The following is a 27003-nucleotide window of genomic DNA, read 5'->3' as shown; positions in this document are numbered from 1 at the left end:
ATTAGAAATAACCAACATGGGCCAATCACAGATGCACCTGTTGTATTCCACAGCAGCAGATAATCAGTGTTTGCATTTTGTTCCTGAGGCCTCTCAGCTTCTCAGGAGGAAAAATCCTAAGGAAAGGATTTTTCATAAAAGATGTCTGTGACAGATTCAGAGTCCCAGTTTTATACTGGCACTAGAAGAGCACCCACAGTGATGGGGTAATAAGGGCACTGCTGAAATACTCATGACTAATGCCAAAAGCTGCCACTTGCTAAATTGGCAGCACTTAGTGCAGTGTCTTTTATTTCCCTTGAAAATCCACCCTAACGGCATTCCTAACGGCAATCCAGACACATTCAGCTGAAAACACATGACAAAATTCGGTGTAACAGAAGTCTCCACCCCAGGCACTCCCATACAGATTCACACACACCTCTGCCTCCATCAGTCTTTCCTCCCCTTGCTTCTCATACATTTACTTCCATACAAGCCTACCAGAAGTGCTGACATTTCCCATTTGACATCAAGAATTCCAGCAGCACTTACTGCTTAGTTTCCTTCCATTCTCTACTGTCTCCTCAATCCCAAGAATCCCTTAATTACAGGGTTTGGGAAAATTATACATGTCGGAGCACAGCTCCAAGACACACAAAATACAAGCTCACAGTGAGAAACTGAGAAAATGAGGAGTGACTGAAATCAGAATCAGATAAAAGGAAAGGGAGTTGCTAGTTTCCTGGCATTGTGATGAAAAGACACTCTGTACATCATGGTTCTTCTTAAGGAAGGGGGGGGCTGGGGCAGAATACATAGGAATAACAATATTGCAAAAATACAGCCTATCCAACTCTCTGGACTTACTTTGCTGCACCATATTCTCCCTTCTCTCCTTTATTAAAAAAAAAAAAAGTGCAGACCTATTAAAGAGCTCCACAGAACCTCTTTATGCAAGACAAAACTTCTCAGGAACAGGGAAATAAGCAATGGCAAGACTGAAACACATTTCCCAAAACTGAACTTAAATGCAGTAATATTTATGTCCTCCCCACAAGAGCAACAAGATACTTGTCAAGATTACATTTTGCAGTCTTTTGCCTTCAAGCAGCAGTTTTCACAATGAGTAAACACAGCCCACAGGATGAGAAGCCCGGTATGACAACTTTAAATCAGTACTGTATAAAGCAGATCACAGTACAAAGCTATATAAAGAAACAGCAGGAGCAGTGAAGGCTGAGATGCTTCTAGTGGTCCAGCTGAGCACAGAATTATTTGATACTCCACACCAAACCCCCCTCACACTTCCACCCACTAAGCAAGTGACAATACAAGAGTTGCACATTCAGGCACTCGGGGTACAATCACAAATGAAGCTGTATAGCATCAGAGTCATTCTCCTCTCCCTTGTGAAGAGACTCATCAGATACCAAATTCCAGTCTTCAAACCCATTTTTTGTCCTCATTCTGTGTCTGTGACACTCTGATATTTCCTGCAGTACTTAGGAGCCCAGCACAAATCAGCTTTTCACATACTTTAAGGAACATAGTAGGCAATTATATTTTGTCCAAAAAGCAGAAGCACAAACAGCTAGTTATACTTTTCTGGCACATATTGTTGCTTTCTAGGCCATATGAGGAGGCTCTGGGCAAAAATCCCTCCTTACTTAAATGTTCTTTATGTTGTTGGTATTCACATCAGAACACAGAGTCCTAGACATCAGAAAGGAAATTTTACATTTGGTCTCTGTTATATGTGCTTAAAATTAAACACCCTCACATGTCCAGAGCAGTTCAGCTACAACTGAGATAATTCTCCCTACTACCTGAGCTTCAAAATTCAAACACCTTAACTTCCACACTCCCTGAGCCACAGGTCAGGCAGCAGCACAAAGGGCAGTGTCTTGTCCCCAACAAGGACAGAGTAAATTGTGTCCCTAGACATCCTTTGTTGGTTTTCCATTTGAAGGCAATAGCAAATGCTTTTCCCTAAGTATTTCTGCTACAGGAAAAGGAGAAAGGAGTGGTGGCAGCATGGGACAACAGCAGAAATGCCACTGGTAAGAGTTTGTGGAAGAGAACAACTGAGGCCCAGAGATGCAGCTGGAGAACAGTGATAGAGTCCAGAAGGGTTAGAAATTACATGCTGAACTGAGAACAAGGAGATATATTCTTATTAAACTTCTTTCAAAGCATTTTTCTACCTTTAAAAACCCCTGAGTTTGGATGAACACACAAGGCAGAGGCACCCCCTCTTGTGTTAGACCATTAGAAATTTAGAACAGAATAGAGAAGGGGACACACAACCCATCACGTACAGGTGCTGAATATTTCTTTTTGCAACAAAGTCAAAAAAACATCAAAGGGATGTTTTCTGTATGTGCCATAATATTACAGACCTGCATATGTAGCAAAGTAAAACAACAACAACAAAAAGGCTCCATAGCCTATCAACCTGAAAAACCTGGATCACCATTTTTAATATGCTGGTTCTGTGCCAATATTGTTCTCCTTCAGTAGCAGCAGATGAAATGTAATTAGCACTCCTTCACCCCCACCTAGAGAAGCATGTAGCTGTCTGTGTGTGTGAGAGTCCACATTATGAAAAAGAGGGCAGCCCAAAGATCTGGCACTTGTCTTAGAAATAACAGTAATCTGCACAGAAAATTAAGAGGGAAAGGAAAGTCTCTTCATGTTTCCTATGTTAGCAGAAATTACTCATCAGATCTTGCAGCATAAGATGAGCCAGAGAGGTCAAATGAATGTTTTCTTCCAAGAACTGCAGCCTAAGGTCTCATTTCTAATCCTTTGGGAATTGCCAAGGAAGCAATGTGTGTCTTGACCGCTACTCCACACACTTGCCTGTCTGCATACACACCTGCAGTCCCATGTGGAGTCTCATCTCCTTCTTGTAAAGCTCCAAGAATGAAAAGCACAATAAAGCACACCCTGCTTGGTCATATACAGGAGGCTGCAATCTGCAGTTTGTTCTGGAAAGCAGTAGGGGAAGAGTTCCTAAGTAAACCATACCCAAAGCTTGGGCACTACTCCAAGACAGAGGGCTAGCAACAGAAGAAATCCTGGCCAAATGACTCAAATAAAATTTGAGTAAACTGTACTTTGGAGCTTGGCAGTGCAAGCTTCTGCCTTCCCTCACTGGCCAGTTCAAGTGGTTAAGCCACACTGTCATTCTCCTGTTGCTCTTCCACCACAAAGTGTGTGCTCAGCTTCAAGAGCTTTTCCTGGGTAGTGACCAAAACCAGTTTTCACCTCATCTACACCAGGCAAATTTCTAGAGAAGCCCAACAGCTAAAAGGGCAAGAAGACTTTAGAATAAGCAGCAAACACCTTCCCTGCACTGCTTTGACTCCAGCTGGAAAAGCAGCGCTTCGGCCAGGGCTGACATCAATGCTGGAGCCTCACAGCACTGCTTGAAGCTGCTGACAGGAATCCTGGTGTTCGTGAAGGCCCCTCCATCCCCAGTGCAGTGAAGGGGCTGCAGGCGCAGGGAATGCAGCAGGCATTAATGCAGTGACAGCTCTGCCATGGTAGGAGGCGGCTGTGCAACATCCCCAAGTACAACTGCAGCCTACATGAACACAGAAACACACACCTGACTGCACAACTCCTGTCCCTACAGCCAAACTGGCACAGGCACACTCCAGCTCAGTGCCTTGGGGGAACTGTGTGCCTGTATACATCAGCAATGATCAATAGAAGTAATGGCAGAAATATTATCTGCTCTCTATCTGCAGGACTGTCTGAAAGATTAAGGCACCCTTGCTCCCAATTAAGTGTGATGGGAGGGCTAGGCAAACATTTAGGACAAGTAACATGAAGTTAAATATAATTATTTTGTAAATTAAAGACAGAAGTATTAACAAAACCCCAAATAATAGTACCTATGGGATTTGGAATTTCAATTAAAAGATAATGTTTTCTTCTGCTAAGTGCTCCATGCAGATCTGAAGTTGACAACACTGGTTTAGGAAAAAAGCATTGATTTTTTTTTTCAATGCAAACAGTATCTGTGTTCTAAATGTAACTCGTATTCAAATAAATAAATAAAATTATCTTTTAGAATATCAAACTCTTTTCTGGGTTGAAAATAATTTCCAGAGCTAGTGACAAAAGGTTTCCTCCCTTTCTTAACTCCTTTTCACTGACTGCAATTTGTACTCTAAATAAGCAAAACATAATACAACTGATGTTTTTCATTTCTGAGATGAGACAGAGATGCCTTCTTTGTCAGCTTGGCAGGGGAAGAAGTAGAAGGGGGGAAGAAACATATCAGGCAGACTGTGTCAAAAACAATGGTGATCTATGATAGCAATTGGCTGCACTTGCAAAGCTGAGTAAGCAGAAAGATGTGCGAGCATTATTGGCCCCCGTAGAATAAAACAGAAAACAGAGACAATAAAACCCCAAGTTCAAATGGGCAAACACACAGCTTATTATACAATGCACAAAAAAGGTTTTTTTACATGTTTACATGATGTTTACATTTTGAATAAAGGCTCTGAACACCCATCTTTGCTGAAAGACCCACAGACACAATATAAACCCACTTCTCCTTTCTCAAGAACTCAGAACAATTGTTTTCAAAGTGAGATTTCTCCAACATCCTCCCCCAAAGCAATGCTCTAAAATCAACAAAGAAGATGCGAGCAATGAAATAGATGGAAGAAAAGTCTCTGTATAGGCATAAACCATGCAAGGAAGAGGCAAATTTCTCTTCTCTCCTTAGGCAAACACGTGGGAGCCTGGCTGCTGGCTTTTCTAAGCACTGGGAGCAGTTAGGGACTCAAATCACCAGAGATACTTGTCAAAACAACAGTCAGAGAGCACAGGCAGCAGCAGATTAACTCCTTCATAGCTGCTGGCTCCCAGCAGCTGGGTCTGCAGCTCACACAATAGGATGTGGCAGGGGACAGGGCACACACTGAGGCATCTGGGGCTGCACTGCTCAGGGGGGAGTTGAGGGGGGTAGAGAAGGGGAAATCAAACCTATATTTCACCCTCCCCACCTCATATACATATAACATTCTTTTTCAGGAGGGGAAGGTATTTTAGGAGAGCTCACTTGCACATAATAAATCCCCCAACCCCAAGCTTTGCCAACAGAACGTACTTTTCAGCACGGGGACTATAACATTTACATTTGTGCTGCAAAATTAGCAGAGTTTCTGGAACAAAACCAGAACCAAGGGAATGTTCACACCTGTCACAGTTTGTTTTCCCTCAGAAATGTCAACACAGGCTGAGACTTTTCAACTCCAGCTGGTCTCTGTAGCTGCTTCGAAGGCGACGATCCATTACACTGGCACGCACATGCACACACTCCGTGTTGTGGCATAACACTCAACTAATTGTGACCAACATCCAGCATTAATGAGACTTCTCAGTCCTGCTGGAGAAGTCAGCTTCAGGGGTAAAAAAAAAAATACAAACGAAGAGACACACAAAAAAACCCCCAAACCTTCCCCTGGACCACACATGTGTAGTATTGAGCATCACTTCTGTCTCCACTGAAGAAGAATCACAGCAGAAGATTTCCAATTTGCTGTTCAGGGATTATCCCTAAACAACTTCAAAATTATTTCAAATTGCTTGTCTCTGAAATACAGTTCTCTGCCTGTGGATGCCTAAGCTATACTGTTAAACTAGTCTATCAAGATAAATGCAGCTTAGCTAAACACAGATTTTTGACAGATATTGCATCCCAGGTTATCCTAACCTTTCTGATGCTCTCCAACAGACTCTCTTGCATGACTTCACTCTGAGCCAAAACAGTATCACTGTACAGCACATCCAGGAAACAGATCCCATTTTAAACCAGAGTTAAGCAACTTCAGGTAACTATTAAGCTTCTAAAAATGCTCCCAGAAAAAGTTAAATACTGACCGGAGCTAGTTCACTTTTCCCTAAAAAAAGGTCAAGGTCCAAGCAAACCACTGAATTACTTTGTTCAGCTACTCATTCATTTTTTGATACTCTGGTAGTACTATGCCCATGAACTTCCTCAGATGCGCCTTTTAAACACAGGCTTGTAGAAGAGAAAAATAAAGCCACAGCTCCCAAACTGCCAGACAGAGAAGACAAAGTGACATTGCTCTTTTCACCTCAGTACAACCCTGCTGTTAGCAGCAAGAGGCACCCTAAAATACTCCAAGTCACAAAAGTGGGCAACAACCACAGCAATGCTGCTGGATGCCACCCCTGCCACTTCCAGCCCAGCTCCTGAAAGTCTCAGCAGCTTGATGGAAACTCTCCTTTGATGGTGTCTTCTCCTTTGCACTTCCACTCTAAACTGTTGCATAAAACTGGTCAAGTAGTGATGTAAAATAAAGGAGTAGTGATGCAAAATAAAGCAGTTATTCCCCTCCACAGATAAGAGGCTTTTACACAAGTTGACAGTGATTTTAAACCTTCACCAACACAGAACCCTGTTTCCAAAGCCCACTAGCAGGCCTTTTGGCTGAGAAGCCTACTCTCAGCCACCCAAGTGTGAAGTTCCTACCTTGAGTAGCCCAGAAGATGTTGACAGATGCAGAAGCCACATCCTTGCTCTTCACCCAGCTGTTGTTGCGGTGCCTGCTCCATGCCGAGATGACACAGAAATAATCCCCTCTGTCACTCTCCGAAGTCCACTGGATTCTCAAGCTGAAAGTGTCAGCAGACTTTTTAGACAAGATGATTTCCCCGTTCTGAATCCTCTCTCTGGCCCTGTCCCCAGGCAGCAGAGCCCAGTCTGCATCCATGGAAGCCAGCAGCTCCTCCGGCTCCGTGTCGTCACCGGGCAGGCGCTGCCGGTAGTACCAGGACACGGAGAAGCGGATGTTTGCCTCGGTGTCCTGGACGTTTGTGATCCTGCAGTTCAGCTCTGTGGGGTCATCTGAAAACTTGGGTGTTTTAGAGGCGTTCAGGAACACGTCATAGTCTGGCTCTGCAGGAGAGGAAACGCAGAAGAAAGAGGTTAGGAGCTGCAAGAAGGGAGAAAATGTCAGACTTAATTAAAAGATATACTAACTTCTAACATCCAGTTTTAGCATCCAAGTTAAGTGCCACAATATGCATTTTTCTCACAAGTCCTTGGAACTTGGACTCTGGTTCCCAGACTTGCACCTCTCTGACACAGGTACCCCTAAGCCTGCATTTCCAAACAAGACACTCCATTTCATAGGTCTAGTCAGACCATTTCAGAACAACCAGGACTAATAGATCTTGCTGAGCAAAATAATTCCCTTCTTAAGCCTGTCCCCAAGAACCCACCTGTGGGTTCTATTTCAACACAACCAGACACTTTTGCATTTGTCAAATGCCTGAGGCAGCCTGCAGCAGGACACTGGTTATCCTCTAGCTTTGGACTGACTAGAGACATCCCATTTTCCCAGTATCTCTCCAGGATAAGAGGCCATCTCCCATCATGAAATGCCTTATTTTTCACACTTAACCATCCCATTGTGTCTCTACAACAGCTTAAGAATGGTAAAAAACAGCCAAACAGCTCACCCAAACCAGGGGACACAGAACACCACTGGCACTGGCCAGAGGCAGCACCAAGAGCTGAGCACAGTAAATTTCAGAGATCAGCAGTTTAAATACTACCTAGATCAATAAATACTAAGTAGAATAAGAGTTGAAGATGTGTAGATCAGAAAAAGCTTCACAGTCTGAATAGAGAAGTATGTGCTGTGCAGCTGTGAGGCTGGAATACCTCAGGCTGGAAAATCAGTGCCTGAGTTTCACGGGTTAAGAATGGGGCTGTTGTATTCAAATCTGAAATAGCTGGCTGCCCAAAGCCTAAAAGCGATAAGGGAGCTGCATGACTATTTTCTCTCAGACTACACAGATAGTAAAGGAAAAAGATTACAGCAAGAACCTCACACCACAAAGGAAATACATATTTATTTACTAGTATTAGAATATTTTTGTCTTGCTGTCTGCTATAATTCAGAAAAATGACCAGCTTCCCAACTATTCGGCCAATACTCATCACACAGTTTTTACAGCCTAACTGTACTCAGCACTCTGTATTTATTTCCTGCTTTATGTTTTACTTGGCATTTTGCCCTCCTAGAAACAATTAACTGAAGCTATAATTGGGACAAAGAAGGCAATCCAAGGCTAAAACTTAGGCTTAGCTCACCAACAAGCCATAATAATAAAGCATCTTAATAGAACTGCTGTGGAAACTCTGTGTGCATATGCACTTTTGGACTTGAGATGCAGAGGATAAAAACAATTGTAGCAAACAAGCTAGAATTCTGCTGCTTCTATGTCAGCCTGCAGAAAAGACCTCTCACCAGTGTCCTTGCATCGAGCAAGAACAAGGGCAGCAATACACACCAGACCCCAGAGAATCTGGTAATACTGGTGGGGAGTTTCTGTGACATTAGGCAACATAAAATCATAAAAGCACTGCTTACAAAGACTGTGGTACCTACTACCAGTGAGCATGTGGAGATTTCTGCACTTTTTCAGGGCAAGACAAATAAAAAGAAAATGCACAGAATTTTGCTACAACCAAAGCACAGATTAACAAGGACGGCCAAACCCCACTTTTGGCATAAGGCCCCTTAGACCCTATAGCTACACTGCTTTTCTCATCCACAAAAGAGTAGTTTACTCCAGGGCCTCATGATGTATTGCTCACACTCTACAACTCTCTCACCATTCCCCCTTTGCCACGCCTTCCCCTCAAAAAGAAAGCATTCAAGACCAACTAATATCTTCATAGTACTATGAAAGCAGATGCACTTCTCTAGACAGAGGCACAAGAAGGGAAAAGCCACAAGAATCCCAAATTCTAAGAAAATTGCTTGAGGTTTGTTTCATTTGTGGGCAGGGGAAAACCCTAAGAAGAGAGTTTCTCTTTGATAGCACCACTCCAGATAGGCACTTCACCCTGACAGACACTCTAACAGAGGGTTTAGAAAGAATAAAAGGCTGGCTGGATAAACCTCATTCCTCCACTCTGTCAGCTGTCAAAGAACAGCCTCACTGACAATTCAACGACTTAATACTCCAGGAGCTCTTAACTTCCATTAAGGAGGAGGAGTTGGTAAATTCTGGATGCAGTTGAAAACCTCAAACACTGAAAATTTATTCTGCTTTCCCTCTCCCTAGCAACCAAGCATTGCATCTGCTGAAAAGCAGATTTTATTTTCTCCAGTTGCCAAATAATGCTAAATTAGAATGGAAAGAGTAAAGAGAAGTCCTACAGGTACAGGCACAAAAAGAGAGCACACAAATGTGCAAGTGCATCTGTACACACATGGACATGTGCATGACTGCACATACACACAAGTGGGGAAAGGAGGGAACACTCACAAGTGAAATGTGCAATGTGAATGGCTGAAGGAGGACAGGAAATGAAGACATTAATCACTTGTGCACTTTAGTACACATTACAAGTGTACTTGGAGACGGCCACGGCTCAGCTGCTCTGCACAATGCTAAAATGCAACATTTAAAGTCATTGTTGATGGGATTTAACCTTATGGCACAGCTATTTATTGCTGAAAAACAGGCCCTCTATATGCTAGCCTCATTCAGCACTTTCGTGTTGGAGGAGCTCTGCCTTTGTAAGTGGATAGTACCACCAGTTTCTCATGACAAGAGGATCTGAAAGGGTACATTGAAAGGGTTTGGGCCTGGATGCTTGCCTGGGATCAAGCACTACAGCTCTGCCTGTTCATATCCAGCTTCATTCATGCTTCAAATATCACCAATACCTTGCACAATTTAGCAGGTGCACGTACCTTACTTACACCATTCTGCAACAACATCATGAGTGTCACTGCCTCTAAATTGACGCTATTATCTCCTCAAGAATAAACTAGAGAACAGATTGGGTAGGCTGACATATCTAGACCTATCTGTAAAACAATAGGCTTTTTAAGTAGTTTTACTGGAGTTTCATTTTTAGTAATTCTCCCAGGTAATTTCTCCCAGAGAAACATATGTGAGAGAGATGCCTACAATATAGATAATAGAAGCAAACAAGAGAAACATTTGTGCAGAAGAGATTCAGCAAGATCCTCTCCCGTTTCTGATGGGGCCAAGGATTGAGGGATACGTTACCCATGAATCTGACAGCACAATCACTCACCCAGTGCTGTCACCACCACACTGACTGGTGCAGAGGTCCTCTCCACCACCTTGTGCCAGCTCCCATTGTGCAGTGGCACCCAGATAGCAGCTTCACAGAAGTAGTAGCCAGAGTCCTCCACATCCACATCGCGCACCAGGAGGCGGTAGGAGTTCCTGTCCACGTGGCTGAGGCTGATCAGAGTTGAATCACTGACAACAGAATCGTGGTCCATGCTCAGCAAGAGCTGAGCATCTGACAAGGTGTCATCAGGTGATGCAGAAAAATACCACATCACCTCTGCTTGGAAAATACCACTTCTGTCTGTTGTGATGTTGCATGTAAGATCCAGGGAGTCTCTTTCAGTCACAGACACATTGCTGGTTGAGATGACCACATCTAGAGCTTGGAAAGATAGACACAAAAATTCAAACAAAAATTTTGTTTTTATTCGTTACTTTTAATAAACACAGTTCGCTCTCACATTCTATAACAGGAGCTTCTGAAGAGGCTCAGCAGCCCAACCTTCAAATGCCTATTGGATATTGAGCCGAGTGATCTATTACAAGGGCAATACACATTATCAGTCAAGCAAGGGATGTGTGATGAGGGCAGAGGGGAGAAAGGGAGGGAGAACAGCATTTTTATAACCCAACAGCAACTGGTCCATGAAGGCTTTGTCTCATCCACAGACTGCACATCACCTCTGCACAGCAGGAAAATGTGTACAGAATTTTTCAGTCTCACAGGAGGGTCAAAATGTTTTGGGACTGTGCCTCAGAAGACCAAGCATCTACAGAAATCACTAGGAACTACACTGGAACTCAACATGGCTTCTGCTGACATTTTTGAGCTCCTTGAATGGAGCAGATTTAGATGAGAAGCAGCCATGGCCACATGCAGGAGGCCTGACTGACCTCAGGTGTGCTGCAAAAACATGAAATGGAAGCAAACAGAAGGCAGCAGTAACTTCTATACTGCTGATTTCTGCACTTACTGCTCAGAACAACACACACTGGGGACTTCAAAGCAACACCAACAGCCACTCCAAACACACTCAGCAACCACTGGCCTGTGAATATTTCTAATGTGCATATCACATATGGTCACAGCCAGCATTCAAATAAGACTAGATACAGAATATTAAAAAGAAAACCATGGAAGCACAGTGCCAAGACCAGGCTACCATGTGTCTTCACTTGCTCATTCACTCGTTCTACACTGCCTGAAGATTAGATCTGGGTCTCAGTGCAGCACCATTCCCACAGTGTGTAATGCAGCTACTAAAGCCTCCACCGAGGCCAGTGGACAGGGCTGCTACAGCAGTGGCTCTTCTCAGCACAAGCAAGAATAGAAACACCTGCTTTAAACCAGCAGATGTGTCTCTGCTGAGATTAATGACTTTTATGAAAACCCATGTTCTACTACATATTAGTTCCCCATCTGCATAAACTTCCTCAGACTATCATCTGGAATGAGACAACACATGAAGGCTAGAGCCAAACTGAATAGTCAGAACTGTTGCCAATAAAACCAAGCAAGGCTCAATCTCACCCCTCACCACCTGACAACACAGAGCAGTCAAACTGGACAGAGGGCAGCAGGCCCCACCTGAGTGCTGAAACCAAGTCCAGATGAATCTCTCACTGGGACTTGCCTCACTGTCTTATCATGGGATTACAATCAGTAGGAAAGCCTAGTTAATTTAACAGACTAATACCAGAATACAAACTAAGACTCATCTGCAAGGTTAAGAGCAGCAATTCTCCAAGCAACATTTCTGTCTTCATGAAAGTGATGGGCATTCACAATCTGGCAATATATGCACATAGAGGGACTTGGAGAGAGTTTACCCATAGGCATATAACCATTTACATCTCAAGTTCTTTTAGCATGCAAGTGCAGAGATTTCAGATGTCAGCACAAAGATGCTCTTCAAGTTCTTCTACAGAATGTGTATACAGCACTTTGCTGGAGAATAATCCATCCCCTTTAGCATAACTTTAAAAGAGCCTTCATGCCCCTGATACAGTGCCAGTGCTGCTAATGACTAAGCTTAAAATGAAGGCAAAAAACCCAAAGAAAAACAAAGAAAATCCCCCACAACAAACAAACCACACACCCAAACCACATCAAAAAACTGTACCACTGCTGGTCTTGGCCAGCCTCATGCTGTTTTCAGCCAGTGATTAAACCCCACCTACTTAAACCAACACTGCAGAAGTTTGACAAAATCGAGAATTACAGCTCTTAATTAGGCAAGTCCTGTGTCAGCAGAGAGTGCCTGCAAGCTTAGCTGTGCAACAGACACCCTGAAAAAGAGGGGGCAGATTGATCCAGCAAAATTTCACAGGCTAAGTACCACCAAGACACTAAAACTACATCCAAATGAGCCAATCAAAAAAACGCAGACTTTTGAGTTCTCCCTAGTGACTAAAGGATTACAAAAATGAAAAGATACCCTTCCTGTCTGAACAGTTTAAAATACTGTGATAATCTCATATTTCTGAAGGACCATCACTGCCTGTTTTTCCACCTATTGAGTGATAAGGTGCATCACCCCCGCTCTCCCTCCTCCAACCAGCAGTGATAATGCTAATGCAATCAAGTGCTTAGTGCATCTAGTCCTGGAATCTGTATGGGCAGGGATATCTGGATATGCTCAGCACAGTGCTGCATGTATTTCTGTCTCCTTAGCCAAGCATGCAATGATGTGTTTAACAGAACCATTACTGTCCTAGACCCCTGCCAACAGAGCAGAGCAATCAGACCAGTGATAAAAAATCATTGGGTAATTTGCCCTGTTAAATTATCACTGCCTTCCTCCTTTCTCTTGATCTTTCCACACTATTTTAATAAACAGCACACAGAAGAGCTCCGCATCTATCACTGAATCACAAGCCACTTTCACAGGGAAGTGCAGCTGTTTAGTGCTATGGAACCCAGTGTTAATAAGAGAGCAGAGGGAAGGCTTTGAGGGACCAGGCATTAAATATAATGTTTATTTAAGAAATATAAAAAAAATACATATAAAAAACCATGAGCACTCTGAAGTGAAGGAAGGATGAGATAAAATCTGCGTCTAGGCAGGAACCTCTAAGAGGTTCCAGGCAATCATTCCATGCCCTTTTCTCCAAAATAAAGCTAGAAAAATTATGTCACAGATTTAACAGGTGTGAAAAATGAATGTATTTTATGATTGGCTTTTCGCAAATATTAAAATGAATATTATATGTGGTGTGTTAGAAAGTAATGCTGTATTAATTCTCTTAAGTACTGTGTTAAATATAGTTTTAGGTTATAAAAAATGTTAAAATAGAAACTATGCTATGTAGGATACTTCTTTTAAAGAAAGGACTTGCAGTGAGATAGCAGCCACGGGACATCTAAATCTTTCAGAGAACAGGAATTTGTTGCCCTCTTATCAGAAGAAATTAACTTCTTCCCACCTCAAAGATGCTGTTAGGATTTGGAGGAAGAAGTTGACAATGACCAGACAGAATCCTGTATTTAAATGAAATTTATGCATCATGTATGAAGTGTATGAATATGCAACAGGTTATTGTTTTTAAGGGTTAATCCTTTGTTAACAAGTGTCCTTTTTCGGGCTCGTGCTGCCCAGAAAAAGGTACTCGGATGTCCGTAACTCTTTGTACTTATTGTCTCATATTGTCCTAATTCAATTTGTCCAAATTGTTATTACTCTAATTATATTACTATTGTTTATTACCATTTTATTACTATTAAACTTCTAAAATTGTAAAAACAAGTGATTGGCGTTTTTCACAACAGGCCAGCCATCCACACAGCACTCCAGGTCCTGCTGGAACGCACCCTCGCTTCGTTCAGTGACCCCAAAGCACCGGAGCCTGGACACAGCACCACGACCAGGAGCACTCACCGGTCCTCTGGATGGACACAGTGGCGATCTCCACGCTCTTCTCCTGGATCTTCTGCCACGAGCCATCGGCCCCTCGGACCCACTCGCTGACGAGGCAGCGGTAGGCGCCGCCGTCGGCGGAGGAGGCCTGCGACACGGAGAGCCGGTACGTGTCGTTGGCGCCTGTGTCCAGGCGGACGTCCCCGCTGCGGTAGCGCTCCTCGTAGCCTGGGCCCGGCTGGAACTTGCCCTCGTGCGTCAAAGACAGGACGTCCCGCCAAGAGGAGCCGCTCCTGACCTGCCAGGTGACGTGCAGGTGCGTGTGCTCCGGGGACGCGGTGGTGGCTGAGCAGCGCAGCTTGAAGGAGTCGCCCTCAGAGAGCCGGAGAGACGTGGAGGAACGAGCTTTGGAGCCGCTCACGGACAAACCGTCGGAAATCACTGTTTGGGAAGAAAAAACCCCAAACGACACAAGCATCGTAAAACAGAATCAAATAGAGAACACCCACAGTGAGCTGTTCAGATGTGAGGCAATAAAACCACCACAGAGCAACACCTTGCCAATCATTCCTTCTCCCACACATAAATATATTCCAGGAAGAAGGAAATTCAGCTGAAAAAGCACTAAAGGAAGTGCTCTGCTTTAAACAAGACAAGAATTCATTTATCCTTCCACTCACTTTAGTTTCTCATCCAACATCATCTTTTTGACTATTCCCATACAAAACTAATCTTGATATTCATGTGAGTAAAAAACAAGATATGGGAAAAGAAATAGTGTCCAAATTTAACACTGAAAAATGCTAAGTGATAGAGCAAAGCCAGGACAAGACTGTAGTATCAACATGCTATAAAGGAGAAAAGGAAGATTACCTCCTTCATACAGAGAGATCCCTAAATGACACTAAAACTGAGAGAGAAGGCAGCCTGTGGTTTTTACCTGAATGTAGCTTCTCTACCAAGAGGATTAGGGACATGAAATATTTGCAGACATCTTCAGAAAACCCACCACTTAGTGTTTTATTTACATATTTACTAGACAGAAAAAGAACAGTAGTGTTTATAGTAAACAGCCTCTCTTCACTTCTTCACCTCACTTGCCTTTGCTATCATATTTCCCAATTTTAAATTCTGGCTTTAGGAGAATTAAAGAGGAATAATAAGAAGAAAAGAAACAAAAAAATCACAATGATCATAAACAACAGAAAATGAACATTCTTAAGGGTACATCTACAATCGATATCAAAAACAAATTTAAAGCACACCTCACTCTTCAGAAATACCTTTCACTTGGACCTCTGCATCATAATTTCCCTGAACGGTGGCATCAGTGCTGGGCGTGGAACATTTGTATCTCCCTTGGTCAGCTGGCTGGATGTTCCTAATCACAAGTTCCACAGCATCGTTGCTGCTCCGTCTCAGTTTGATATCCCCGCGGCCCACGCGTTTTTGGTACTCCTCAGAGGTGAAGGTAGAATCCCAGGTACTCACTATCCGCACGAAGTCAGTGTCCCGGGAGAACTCCCAGTCAAAGTTCTGCTCACTGGGCCCGTCATAGTCACTCACGCTGCACGGGATGGCCACCTCCGTGCCCACCACTCGAATGAGGGGACCCGGGGGCACTCTCACAATGCGCCCTCTGCACAAAGCTGGGCGGGAGAACGGAGAATAGGACACAGTTAAGGACAGGCTTCAACCAGGAAAACACCAAAAATTAAACATGTCAAGGCTGGGCATCCCACTCTGCAGTTAAGGACAGGCTTCAACCAGGAACACACCAAAAATTAAACATGCCAAAGTTGGGCATCCCACTCTGCAGCTCTTGCATTCCACTCTGCAAAAGCAATATTTCCCATTAACATTTCATCTCACTGAAGCAGGAGCCTCTAAACACACCATTTTTAGTGTGGACAATCTTTTTTTCGCTGCTTATCCAATACTACATGAGGTAACAAAATACTAACTGAGAGAAAACTGTAAAGAGAAAAAAAAGGAAGATAATTAGCCATAGATCCAATGGATAACAGTTTCTCTACTACAAAGCAAGTGCTATGTAAGATGTTTAAACAACATTAATAAGTGGTTTTCATTACTACAATGAGGGCATAATCTAATCAGGAATTTTTATAAGACTACTGCTGATACCACTAGAGAGTCTGAAGTAGGAAATTAATTCTCCCTTAGATTGAGGGCCAGGAGAATTTTAAGCTGACATTCTCCCAAAATGAGTGTAGTCACAGCTGCCCTAAAGAGTCATGGCTTCTCAAACACAGGCGAGATTCCTTGCCCTCCAAATTGATTATAACAGACACAGTTTGCTTGAGCGGATTTCTGCAACCTCAAGTTTCCTCTCTGGTGCAGGCCCAGAACCTGGGAGCGTGAGCAGAGCAGAGCAGGATCCCTCCAAAGCACAGTGCTTGGACTGTGTTTTCTGGGACTGTCTCACCAGAAGGAAAGGACAACAGCAGTTTTCTGCAGAAGCTGGCAAAGCAGAATGTTATGCTCCAGGCAGAAGTGTGAACCACTTAAACAAGCCAGAGGACCTGGCAGAGACACAGCAAGAGACTCTTCTGGTTGATTTGGCTCTGTAGTCCAGAGAATAACCCCAGCAGCTGCACATGGATTTTGGCAGGTCCTTACTTCTCCAAAGAGCAAACTGCTTTGATTCATAGTTCCAACCAGAGAAATCTCTCAAAAGATGAGTACTACTAAACTCAGCCTGCAAACACAAACAGCTTGCTGCATCCCACCACCTCCATATCCACAGCAAAACATTTTAACAGCCAGGTAGAACAGAAGCCAGAACACTGAAAGACAGCTCTTGATACAACGAAGAAGACATCTAACAATTGGACCAAAAAATTGATCTGAGATACCACAGAGGAAAAGACAAATAAACAGCCCTCCAACATGCAAAGTACAGCATTCCACATCTGCTACAATTCACCAAGTCCATTGGGAAAGCCACCAGCTAGTGATATGAACACCAATATATTTGCTGAGCCTTTCTCTCCTATCACTCTGCACATCTTCCTACTGTAGATTAGGACTTCACTTGCTGGCTTAGGCTCATCACGCCAATGGGTGTCCACAGGTGGGCAAAAGAGTCTTGTGAACAGAAACCCCCACTGGGGAACCTGCTATAATGCACAGCTTGTCCACTCCAGAGCAGTGTGGAGAAGGATGTGTTAAAGAATAAGATTTCTGTGGGCATTTAAAAACTACACAAGCAGCTGTACACACTGAGCATAACTGCAAGAGAAAAAGTGTGATTTTATTTGCAGTTATAGTTTGGCAAACAGTTGAACCAAGGACTAAAACTGCCCAGTTCAGAACTCTTACCATGCTCTTTGCTTTGCAGGCTGTTCACGTGTACAGGCTCAGTCATAATAGTCCAACTTCCTCACTGCCATGACCTTCTGTATTCAACATTAGTACTTCATTAAACTTATTTGTAATGCAGACTGGGGTTAATCTCCTACCCCTTCTATCCCTCCCAGAAGACTGTTATTATATACCTGATCAAGTGATTGACTAGTCCTAATAAGGAAGCTGGGCTTTGCTGCACCATTCACATGTGCATTGGAGAGGAAAACCTCCACTGACAATGCACTGCTCCACAGACAGATGTCTTCAAGGACACATCTCCTAACCCAAGCACCACGCTAAAATCCTAAAATCATCCACAGAGAAAAACAATCAACAAAAAATAAAGCAAGCTACAGGGCTCTGATATACTTCCTCACAAAGCCTTAAGTTGCATTCAATCCTTCAACTTATCCTCTTACAGAAAGCAGTAACAGCAGCAGGTAAGCTTTAAAGCCTGACAGTCAAACCAGCTTCCAGCAAACCACTGTGAGAAGTCAGCTCAGGATCCTGACTGAGGGCACTCCTCAAGCACTGACATCTCTAGAAAATACTCTCTGGTGACACTAAAACAAGCAGACAACACTGTTCTGCATGTGTCTTCAGCTGCAGACCCACACACCGTGCACTGCACTAATCCAATCTAGAGGTGACAAAGGCATGACTAATGTGGCAAGGGCTGCACATTTGTGTTTGAGATTAGCACCGACAGCCCAGTTCCTCTTCCTCCAAGGTCACCAAAGACCCTTTGACACTAAATGAAGGTAGGGGGTGATTAGCACTTTCCTGCAAAAAGGCAAACCAAACCAAACAGGCAAACCAAACAGGGAGTCCTCACCAGATCTGTAAAGCCATGACTATCCCCCTCCCATAAGCAATTCCTGCTTAACCCCAGGCTGGAAGGAAGGCAGTGGAACAGACTGCAGGAGAGAAGAGGGATGAGGCGTAACAGAATTTTATACTTTCCAAACAATAACACTTGTTATTGCTAAGATAAATAAAGACTCTGGTAAGGCAGGAGCAGAGGCAACATCACCAAATAAGAGATTGAGACCTTCCTGCAGAGCAGCTGCTCTGCCCTTCCCACAGTGAGGATGAGTGTGCACAGAGCAGGCACCCCAAGGGTAAGCTGCATTTTTAAGTGGCCCAGCAGGCTGTGAATTGCAGGTTCTGCCCTTGGTTTTGCAGCAAGGCTATCCCTAGAGACTAAACAAGGTGTTCTTTGCCCTGCATTAGGGATTAACATTTCATGTAACTGGCAGAAGTAGCTACAGACAGTGCTACAGACACCGATCTTGGCAAAAGGTGAGCTCCATATTACTCTGGCAGATAACTGAGGAGCTTTTGCAAATATTTTATTCTTACAGAGTCCTGTGTTAATTACATACACCCCCTCACCTTCCCAGAGCAATCATGATACAAGAGCTCAAAACTACGTAAATTTGTTGGAAACACTTATTTTTCATGACACCAAATATATTTCACTGTTAATGTAAGGTGACAGGTTCTTGATGAATTCATCTGAATCTCATTTAACTATAGAAACAGATGGAGGAAGACAAAACAATGTATACACTAGTGACAGAAAGCAACAGAACTTTGACAAATCTGTATTTCTCAGCACCACTGATCCCACCAAAGATGTGAATTTAGTGAGAACTCAGTAATTGGATCTGAGTTAGTGTTGGACATCAAATTTTCTAAAGCCCAAGGTTAACTGTTAAATACAAAATTTTATTTTTATTGAGTTACCAGACCACCAGATGAAATTGCAAGGAACTGTTTTCCAAAACAAAAGGTAATGGAGCCCCTGCAAGGAGGACAGCACACAAACACAAGACATGGGACGTATTCCTTGGGTTCATGAAACAGGTGACAGCACCACCAGGCAACACTGGCCCTTCTGCAGGGCTGGGCCAGAAACACACAAATGTACGACAACCACAGAGCCCATATATTGTGAAGCACTTGATCAGAGGATTCTCCTACGGGAATGCGTGAAATACTTCACCAGAAACATGGACAAAGTTGGCTCAAGGTAGAATAATACAGTGGGGTCTGTCATGTTAGTAAGATGGGGCAAGACAGCTCAGACATAGCCAAGGCAGCTTTGAGATAGTATTTTTTCCCTAGCAATGGTTTATAAATTTGACCCACCACCCAGATGAGCCATCGTTTCACTTTAATGCTGGCATTAAATGAAATCCTTCCAAAAAGGAGAACAAGGAAAGCAGATGATTTAATAGATGGGTTGTGAAGTTAATCTGAGTATAAATAGTAACCTGTCATTTTTAGGATAACCAAGAAAACAAGGCCGCAAAATTGTGCAGGACCTACAGAACAGGTAGATGTTTAAACTCTCAACAAGCGACAAAACTCCTCAAGGAAAGGGCTGGTTAAGGATTTCCCCTTGCACTGGGGACATTTGGAAAGTCTTCTAGGAGCTTTATTTTCATATACATTTTGCATCTGTGTATCACGACAGGACAAGATGAAAAGTAACCTGTGGAGCCTTCCACAAGACTGAGAAAGTATTATTGTTGCAAAGAACACACTTATGCTTCAGCACTCTGTTTCACAAGGTGCTTCCGCCAGCCTGCACTAGACAGCTCTCTCTAATAAGAAAACACGTTCTCGTGGCAGCCCGGAGAAGGAGGTCGCCTCCACATCCGCCAGCTGAAGGAAAATGCAATCTGACATGCAGTAGGAAGCCAATTAAAGTCAAAAAAGTAAGAGCTAACGAATGAGTAAATTGGCTCAGACTAAGCACTCGAGCCTGTGCATCACAAAGACTTGGAACACACAGTCCAGCTCCTCAACCAAGGCAGTCACAGGAGATACAGCGACAACTTTGCTGACGCCTTTCATCTCAAAAGAGCCTTCCGAACAAAAGGTTGTTTCATTTGCCAACTGAACATTACCATGTCTGGGAAGGAAATACCCAGCAGCCCTTTCAAATTCACAACAGTTTATGACAGGAAAAAAAAATATACTGCAGCCAACTTTGCAAATGGTGGTACCAATCCTCCCTCCCTAGACTCCTCCATCTGTTTCCAGTCGAAGCAACACTTGCTGCAGCACTGTGGGAGTGAGTGAACCGGGCAGGGGCAACCCCTCCTGTGCCACACTGGAGTGTGAGCAAGGAATCCCCTACCACTAAAGCCATTTCTAGCAAAATCCCAAACCTCTCACTTCTCTACTGAACTGCTTAACCACAGCCTTCATGATGTGTAAAGCCATTTTCCAAACTGAAGGAAAAAAGTTATTTTTGCCTATTTTTTTTTTTAGCCCACCTGAGTCACATGCACTCAAATACTCTTCCTCCATTTTCAAAAAAAAGAAATTATCAGGCTCTTGACGGAAAGCATTCAGCAACTTTCCCTAGCGAGCAGGCAGGTGAAGGGACAGGCAGCATGCCACACATTCACAGCCTCTCCTCCTGGGAAGGAGAGCCAAAGCATATCAGCACAGGAGATGATAATCCTTATCTCCAATCTGCCCCTCTTCCCCTTGCCTATCCTCCCAGCTTCAATTATAATCAGGCAGCTACACATCAAGAATGTCATCAGTGACTAGCTGGGAGACAAAGAACAAGTTATACCAAACACGCCTACAATGTTTGAAAATCTTTCAAAATTTTCAATAATTGTTACAGCAATTATTTTTTTCATATATAATTAACACGAATTTCCTAGAAGAGGCATATTTAAACAAACATTTTACTTTGGTATTTCCTCCACTTTTTAAGTGCAGTCAATTAAATTTTCTACGCTACACTGTGTAGTCTGAGAGGAAAAATCAGAGATTAAGCAGGAAAGTTCTTGAAAAACCAGAAAGGTAGCTAACTATCAAAATTTCCATATTAGTCTCAAAAAGAGAAGGAAAAAACCAAAACTAAGTAAGTGAGATCCCTTACCATTCCTGCTTAACACATGACATTATCATACCCTTCTTTCCAGTGCAGACACACAGAGCAGGGATTGGGATGTAAGCTAAATTATGTGGTAGGTTATTCCTATTCTTTCCAAATTACCTAATTCAGATTGCCTTAACCAGCAGAAGCAACCTAGACTTTACAACTGGCCAGCCTTCACAGGAAAGAAACAACAAACAAAAACCAAATTTGATTCTTCATGTCAAAGCTGTAATCATCTGAGGCACACAGGGTTCCCTCCATACCCTGCAAGAAAACAGTTGTGTTACACCTCTCTGACTGTAGAACTGCCTTACCTAAAAACAGTCTGATAGATTTTTATGGCTTGAAAGATCTGCAGCCTATCATCTGAAGATATCAGAGAAGAGCAAATGAAAGAGTCCGTGAGAGAGACATTTACATTGTTCTTTCCCAGGCGGCTAGGATTCTTTTTTTAGATAATGTAGAGCTCTTATCAAAAGGAATTAGCCTGGGTGTAATTGCTTAAAACCCATTATCTCTATCAGGATGAAGAAACGCATACTGCATCTTAAGTGGAGCCTCAGAAAAGCCATCAAACTGCAAGGCTGCTGGATTGCTCTTATCTCCATACCATCTGAGATCTCAGAAAAACCACATCTCCAGCACAGGGTGAAGGAGCAACTACCTTCCCAGCTGAACTCCATGTACACCATGTGGATTAACATTCACATGAAAGCACATGAGTGTGAATTTTGCAGCACAGGAACAACCTGCTTTCTTCACCACTCATCCCCTCACCCACTGCCACCAAGCCATGGGATTACAAAAGCATCTGAACAAACCAAAACTGAGGCTTTCACTAGGGCACAGTTGTCAGTTATCACAGAACCACAGAATGGTTTGGGTTGGAATGGACTTTTAAAGATCATCTAGTTCCAACACCCTGCCATGGGCAGGGACGTGTTGCACTAGACCAAGCCGCTGAAAGTTTCAGCCAACCTGACCTTGAACATTTCAAATAATGGGGCATCCACAGCTTTTCTGGCCAACCTGCTCCAGTGTCTTTCCACCCTCATCATAAAGAATTTCTTCTTAATATCCAAACAAAGCCTGCCCTCTTTCAGTTTAAAACCATTATCCCTTGTCCTGTCACTACGTGCCATGGTCAAATGTCTCTCTCCACCCTTTTTACAAGCCCCTTTAAGTACTGAAATGCCATAATATGATCTCCCTGGAGTATTCTCTTCTCCAGACTTAACACCAACCTTTCTCCATAGGAAAGGAGTTCCAGCCCTGACAGCAGTCAGAAGATCTCACTGTCCAAAAAAACAGGGACAGTAAGAGAACAATACTTCACCATATGAACTACACTCTACCACTGCACATAGTCAGCAGTTCATCTGCTCACTGCCCAAAAAGATTCACTTTGGAAAAACATCAGTGAACCATCTCACAAAAATGAAAGCCACCTTCTCTCTTACAAAAATTAAAGCAACCTTCTGTCTCTCTCCCAAGGCAGCTCCAACAGGCAGCATTGTCTCTCCTGTCATCTCAGGCTTTTGGGAATGAAGCACTGGTCACCTGTACAGCTCCTCTCCTTTGAAGACAAGCTGACTGGCATCTTTCACTCCAGCACATCACCCATCTCAATCCTGTGCAAAAACAAGCCATGGGAATTTGTTGCAAGTGCTTCTGTGGATTACTCATGCTACAGCAGAAAGAGAAGAGACCAGCAAACTGCAGGGGAAGCTCTAAGGCAGAAACCAGGTGCATGTGCAGGTAGAGTTTAAAACACTACCACTGGCTGCAGCCAGCACAGATCCCTCTGCACACCACTAATTCCTGCCACGGGGAGAGGTTTGCCACTGGAAGGTAGACCAAGGCATATGGCAGGCAGAAGGGAAAGGAGAAGCCACACAAACCTTTCCCAAGTGTGCAAAACAGGAGGCTACCTTGTAAAACAGAGCAGCTCTTGGCAGGCAGAGAACTGTGGTACCACCAGTCCAAAAAAACCCCAAAAAATCAACCACCAAACCAACCAAACCACCTAGCAGGCAAAGATAACACTAAAGATCATGTTTTAGATTCCCTGGATGTCGAACAATTCCATCACCTATAATCTCTATTCCCTTTCCCTATCACTGACTGACAGTTAAAGATAAAAAGCTGTATCTAAGAACCACTTCTGACAAGTCTCTAAAATGCATCTGGGAGCGAAAAAGAACGGGGATAGGAAAAAAACCCCATGAAATGCCAGAATTAACATGGCACTTATTCCTGGGTCTCACCTGACAAACCTGTCCCTGCTAATGGCCTTCATTTACTGTCCTCCAAATTGTCTCCATTTCTATCTTGCTCTGACAGAGCAGCCCATTTAGGTTACCTGGTGACATCTGACCCAAAAAGCCCAGGGATTCTGGAAGTGGTATTTAGACTGCCACACAAGACAGGTGATTTTCTGTTGTTCTTCCTCAGAAGCAATTTGTGTTGCAGAGGAAAAGTTCAATATGTTGCATTCTAAAGAAAACAGTTGACAAAGCACTAAAGCCCACAAGTCAAGGCTTAAGAGCATAGTTGGAAACCAGGCTGCAAATATTTCCAGAAATGCTGTATCTACAGCATCTTCACATTTCCTTTAGTGGGGAGGAAAGACACAGGTTAACAAATACCTACTACTAATGCCAACTTGAGCAAGAGAAGTATTTTTTTAAAGTCCCCAAACTGGAATATACAGAATTAAAATCAGTGCTGTTCTGCAACATCATTAACTTGCACTTATCTCTTATCTTAAATCTTTCCCAAAGCATTTGGAACTGAGTTGAGCAGTCCAAATCCATTTGTTCTATTCTGCAATTTCCTCTGGGCAGAGACAAACCATTTTCTTTGCTCTGTGTGGAATGCAGCACACCACTAGGATTAAACTGAACTTTTGGGAGATTTAACTGGAGTAAACAAACGAAGTAGATAATTTATAAAGCTGCATCTACATTAACTAAAAGTCAAACATTGAGTGAAAATCCAAGACAAAAAAATCTAAATCCTAGAAAGATCACATTAAAACTCTATAAGCTACTATGGTTTTTTACCAACATGTCTTTTACCAGGACATAGCTCATAACAGAGCTGATAAAGCTGGAAAGCTAAGAAAAAGCATTTGTCAAAAGACTTTTTTAAAAGCTGCCTGAATAGCAATAGCCATGTGTTCCACAAGTCTGTAATTCATATAATATATATGTATATTTTAGAAAGGAAATCCTGAAACACTCCCTTCTCTCTCCAAAATAATTTCCATTACCATCACTCTTTTTTTCTCCCAAAGCAGAAAGCATTGATTTCTATTAACATGAAGTAATCATTTGTTTTCCAAGTCATCTTTAATGCTAGGTAATATACAAAAAACCCCTTAAAAATGCTAACAATTCAAGAAGTGCTGAAACCAACGTGAAGTCTTTTATTTTTCATTAAGAATTATACTAAAATCAAAAAGCAAAGCAAGAAAAAGCACAAACAGGTCCTGGAGGTTTTTTTAGCGGGAGGTTCTTGAGTGATTGTTTTGCCTTGCTTTTAGATGTGAGCTTTTTATTTGGTGTTTGGGATGAAGGGGGGCAGGCTGCAGGTTTTTGTTGGTGGTTTTTTGTGTTCTTTACCTGCTTAAATTTGATGGCATTTGTCTACTGCAATTTAACCCAACACCCCACTTATACCAGACAAGGTCCTGTCTAAAGCCAAGTTAAATCCAAAGGGGATTTGGAAATGAAATTTAAAAACCCAAATACTTCCATAATCCAGATATTACTAATCTTCACCTCCCCGAGAATTATTTTGGGGTTCACTTCAAATCTCCACACACAGGCACTCGTTTCCTAACAAGCAATTCACCAGATGAGCAAAGGCATCCTGGAGGCTCCAGCTAAAGCAGCAGCAGAGGGCCATCACACAAGTCAGCAGCCACAACATCAAATGACACACACACATACACACACACTTGGGCTCCCAGACTCTCCAGTTGGGATGCTGAAGGGCTGCTTCCCTCTGCCTGCATCTGCTGCTGTGAGAGATGATGGCACGAGGTGGCCAGGCTGCTGGAACTGCACAACAGGGCAGCATATGGCACTGGCCCACCTTGGCTCCACGCTTGACAACTGATTTGCAGCCACAAGAGCCAGTGGGGGGATGGAGCTCAGTGTTTTAGAGCAATCCTTTTTGCCTGTAATTTAATTTTCTAACGGTCTCATCTTCACCGTAAATAATCTCCAAGCAAGCGGCCACGTTAAAAATGCCAACAGCAGATGCACACAGAATGGGTGTTATGGCATGGAAATGAGTGCCTGTGCCTTGCAGGACTGTGGAGCTAAGTGCAGCAGCACAGCTTTTGCCAGGTCCTTTTGCAGCAGATCTTCTTGAACAGATTAACCAACCAGACCAAATTAAAAAGCAAGGAACGGATAACAGGCATTCCTGGTTTCAGGCTTCGCGCTCACTGTATCACAGCTTCTTTACATAAAGATGAATGCAAAGAGCCAGGCAAAGATAACATAAGCCAACAGTTATCTAACTTGTGCTCTAACAACTGGTGCCCCCAGAGGACTTCACTTGGGCCCCTACACAGCCACCACATCCATACTGCTGCCTGAAACCTGGAAAACTGGAGGCCAGTGCTTTCCAAGCCCTCCTCTCAAAGCCTACAGATCCAATTAGCACCCAAAAGCCAATTTCAGGTCATGCAGAGCAACAGTGTTTAGTATGTTAATCTCTGTGGAGCCTGCATGGTATTTTTCTCCTGGACAACAAGGAATTGCACGCATGCATGCGCACAGAGTATGATTTAAGAGACATCAGGGCTCTTCCTCCTTTAAGACAAGATTTACATAACTAATTCTGTAATTGAGAACAGGACTGCAAGGTATTTACACTGCTTGATGCTGCTGAGCTTTTATTATTTGCTATGGGAGAGACAATGAGAGACTCTCTTGCCCCAGAAAAGATAGGTAGTCTCATCTGCAGCATTGAAAAAAAAAAAGGAGACACATGAAATTACCCATTTGAGGAAGAGATATTTTCCATTACAGAATCATTTCTCTCTTCCAAAGCAGAGGGTCAGCAGTTCAGTGGGAGCAAGGGAAGAAAAGAGGTCTGGATAAGAAAAAAGATGAGAGGTCAGGGACATAAAACAACATCTAGAAGGCACACAGGGATTCCAGTCAAGGTCTCTGTGCAACCCCCACGCAGACTGTTAAATAAAATTACCCCCAGATGGGTCTGCAAAACAGCTGGCTTTGAAAACAGGCATGCCACAGCACTCTTCATTATTTGAAAGGGACAAATACCAACACAAGACACTTCTGGAAACAAGAAAAAGCCTCACAAGCAGCATTCAAAACAATAATGCTGGTTTCATTAAGATTCCTGAAAATTCCGAATAAAGTTTTAGGTTAGTAGCTGGAACTCAAGATGGCCTCCTTATTTACTTCACTAATATTTAAACAGAAAAAAAAAATCTGCATCACAAAGAAAAATAAGACTACCACAATTATCTACTTTGGCACCAGCACAGTCTTTAAAAAGAGAAAAGGCTGCAGAGGGCAGCTGGTGCTAAGCCCCCAAAAATCATACTGCATCTTTGGGGTGTTGCAGTGTACCAAAAACCCAAGACACCTGAAGCACAGCATATATGCTCCTGGAGTGACCCTTCTGGGTCAGTTACATCCCAAGGAATACTCAGATTGCTTCCCAGCAAAAAGCAAAGTGCAGAAACTGGGACTTACCTCAGAAACTCAGTCCTCAACA

At 43.1% G+C, this 27003-nt stretch overlaps 1 protein-coding gene across 3 annotated transcripts in view; it reads right to left on the bottom strand.

Moving 5' to 3' along the window:
- The window catches only part of PTGFRN (prostaglandin F2 receptor inhibitor), a 66740-nt gene that overhangs the window by 22418 nt on the left and 17319 nt on the right, over nt 1-27003 (bottom strand). The window contains exons 2-5 of one of the 3 annotated variants that reach the window (XM_074532139.1): nt 15239-15604; nt 13977-14396; nt 10097-10480; nt 6503-6928 (exon numbers count right to left, since the gene is read on the bottom strand). In XM_074532139.1, coding sequence (XP_074388240.1) covers nt 6503-6928; nt 10097-10480; nt 13977-14396; nt 15239-15604 — 1596 coding nt within the window. Of the gene's footprint in view, nt 1-6502; nt 6929-10096; nt 10481-13976; nt 14397-15238; nt 15605-27003 lie in introns of those variants that run through there. The other 2 variants (XM_074532133.1, XM_074532140.1) reach the window with 2 other exon arrangements.

Source organism: Zonotrichia albicollis, chromosome 2, assembly GCF_047830755.1.
Source record: "Zonotrichia albicollis isolate bZonAlb1 chromosome 2, bZonAlb1.hap1, whole genome shotgun sequence".
Taxonomy (NCBI): domain Eukaryota; kingdom Metazoa; phylum Chordata; class Aves; order Passeriformes; family Passerellidae; genus Zonotrichia; species Zonotrichia albicollis.
The sequence above is the reverse complement of the archived record's forward strand: the minus strand, read 5'-3'. Positions and strand labels throughout refer to the sequence as shown.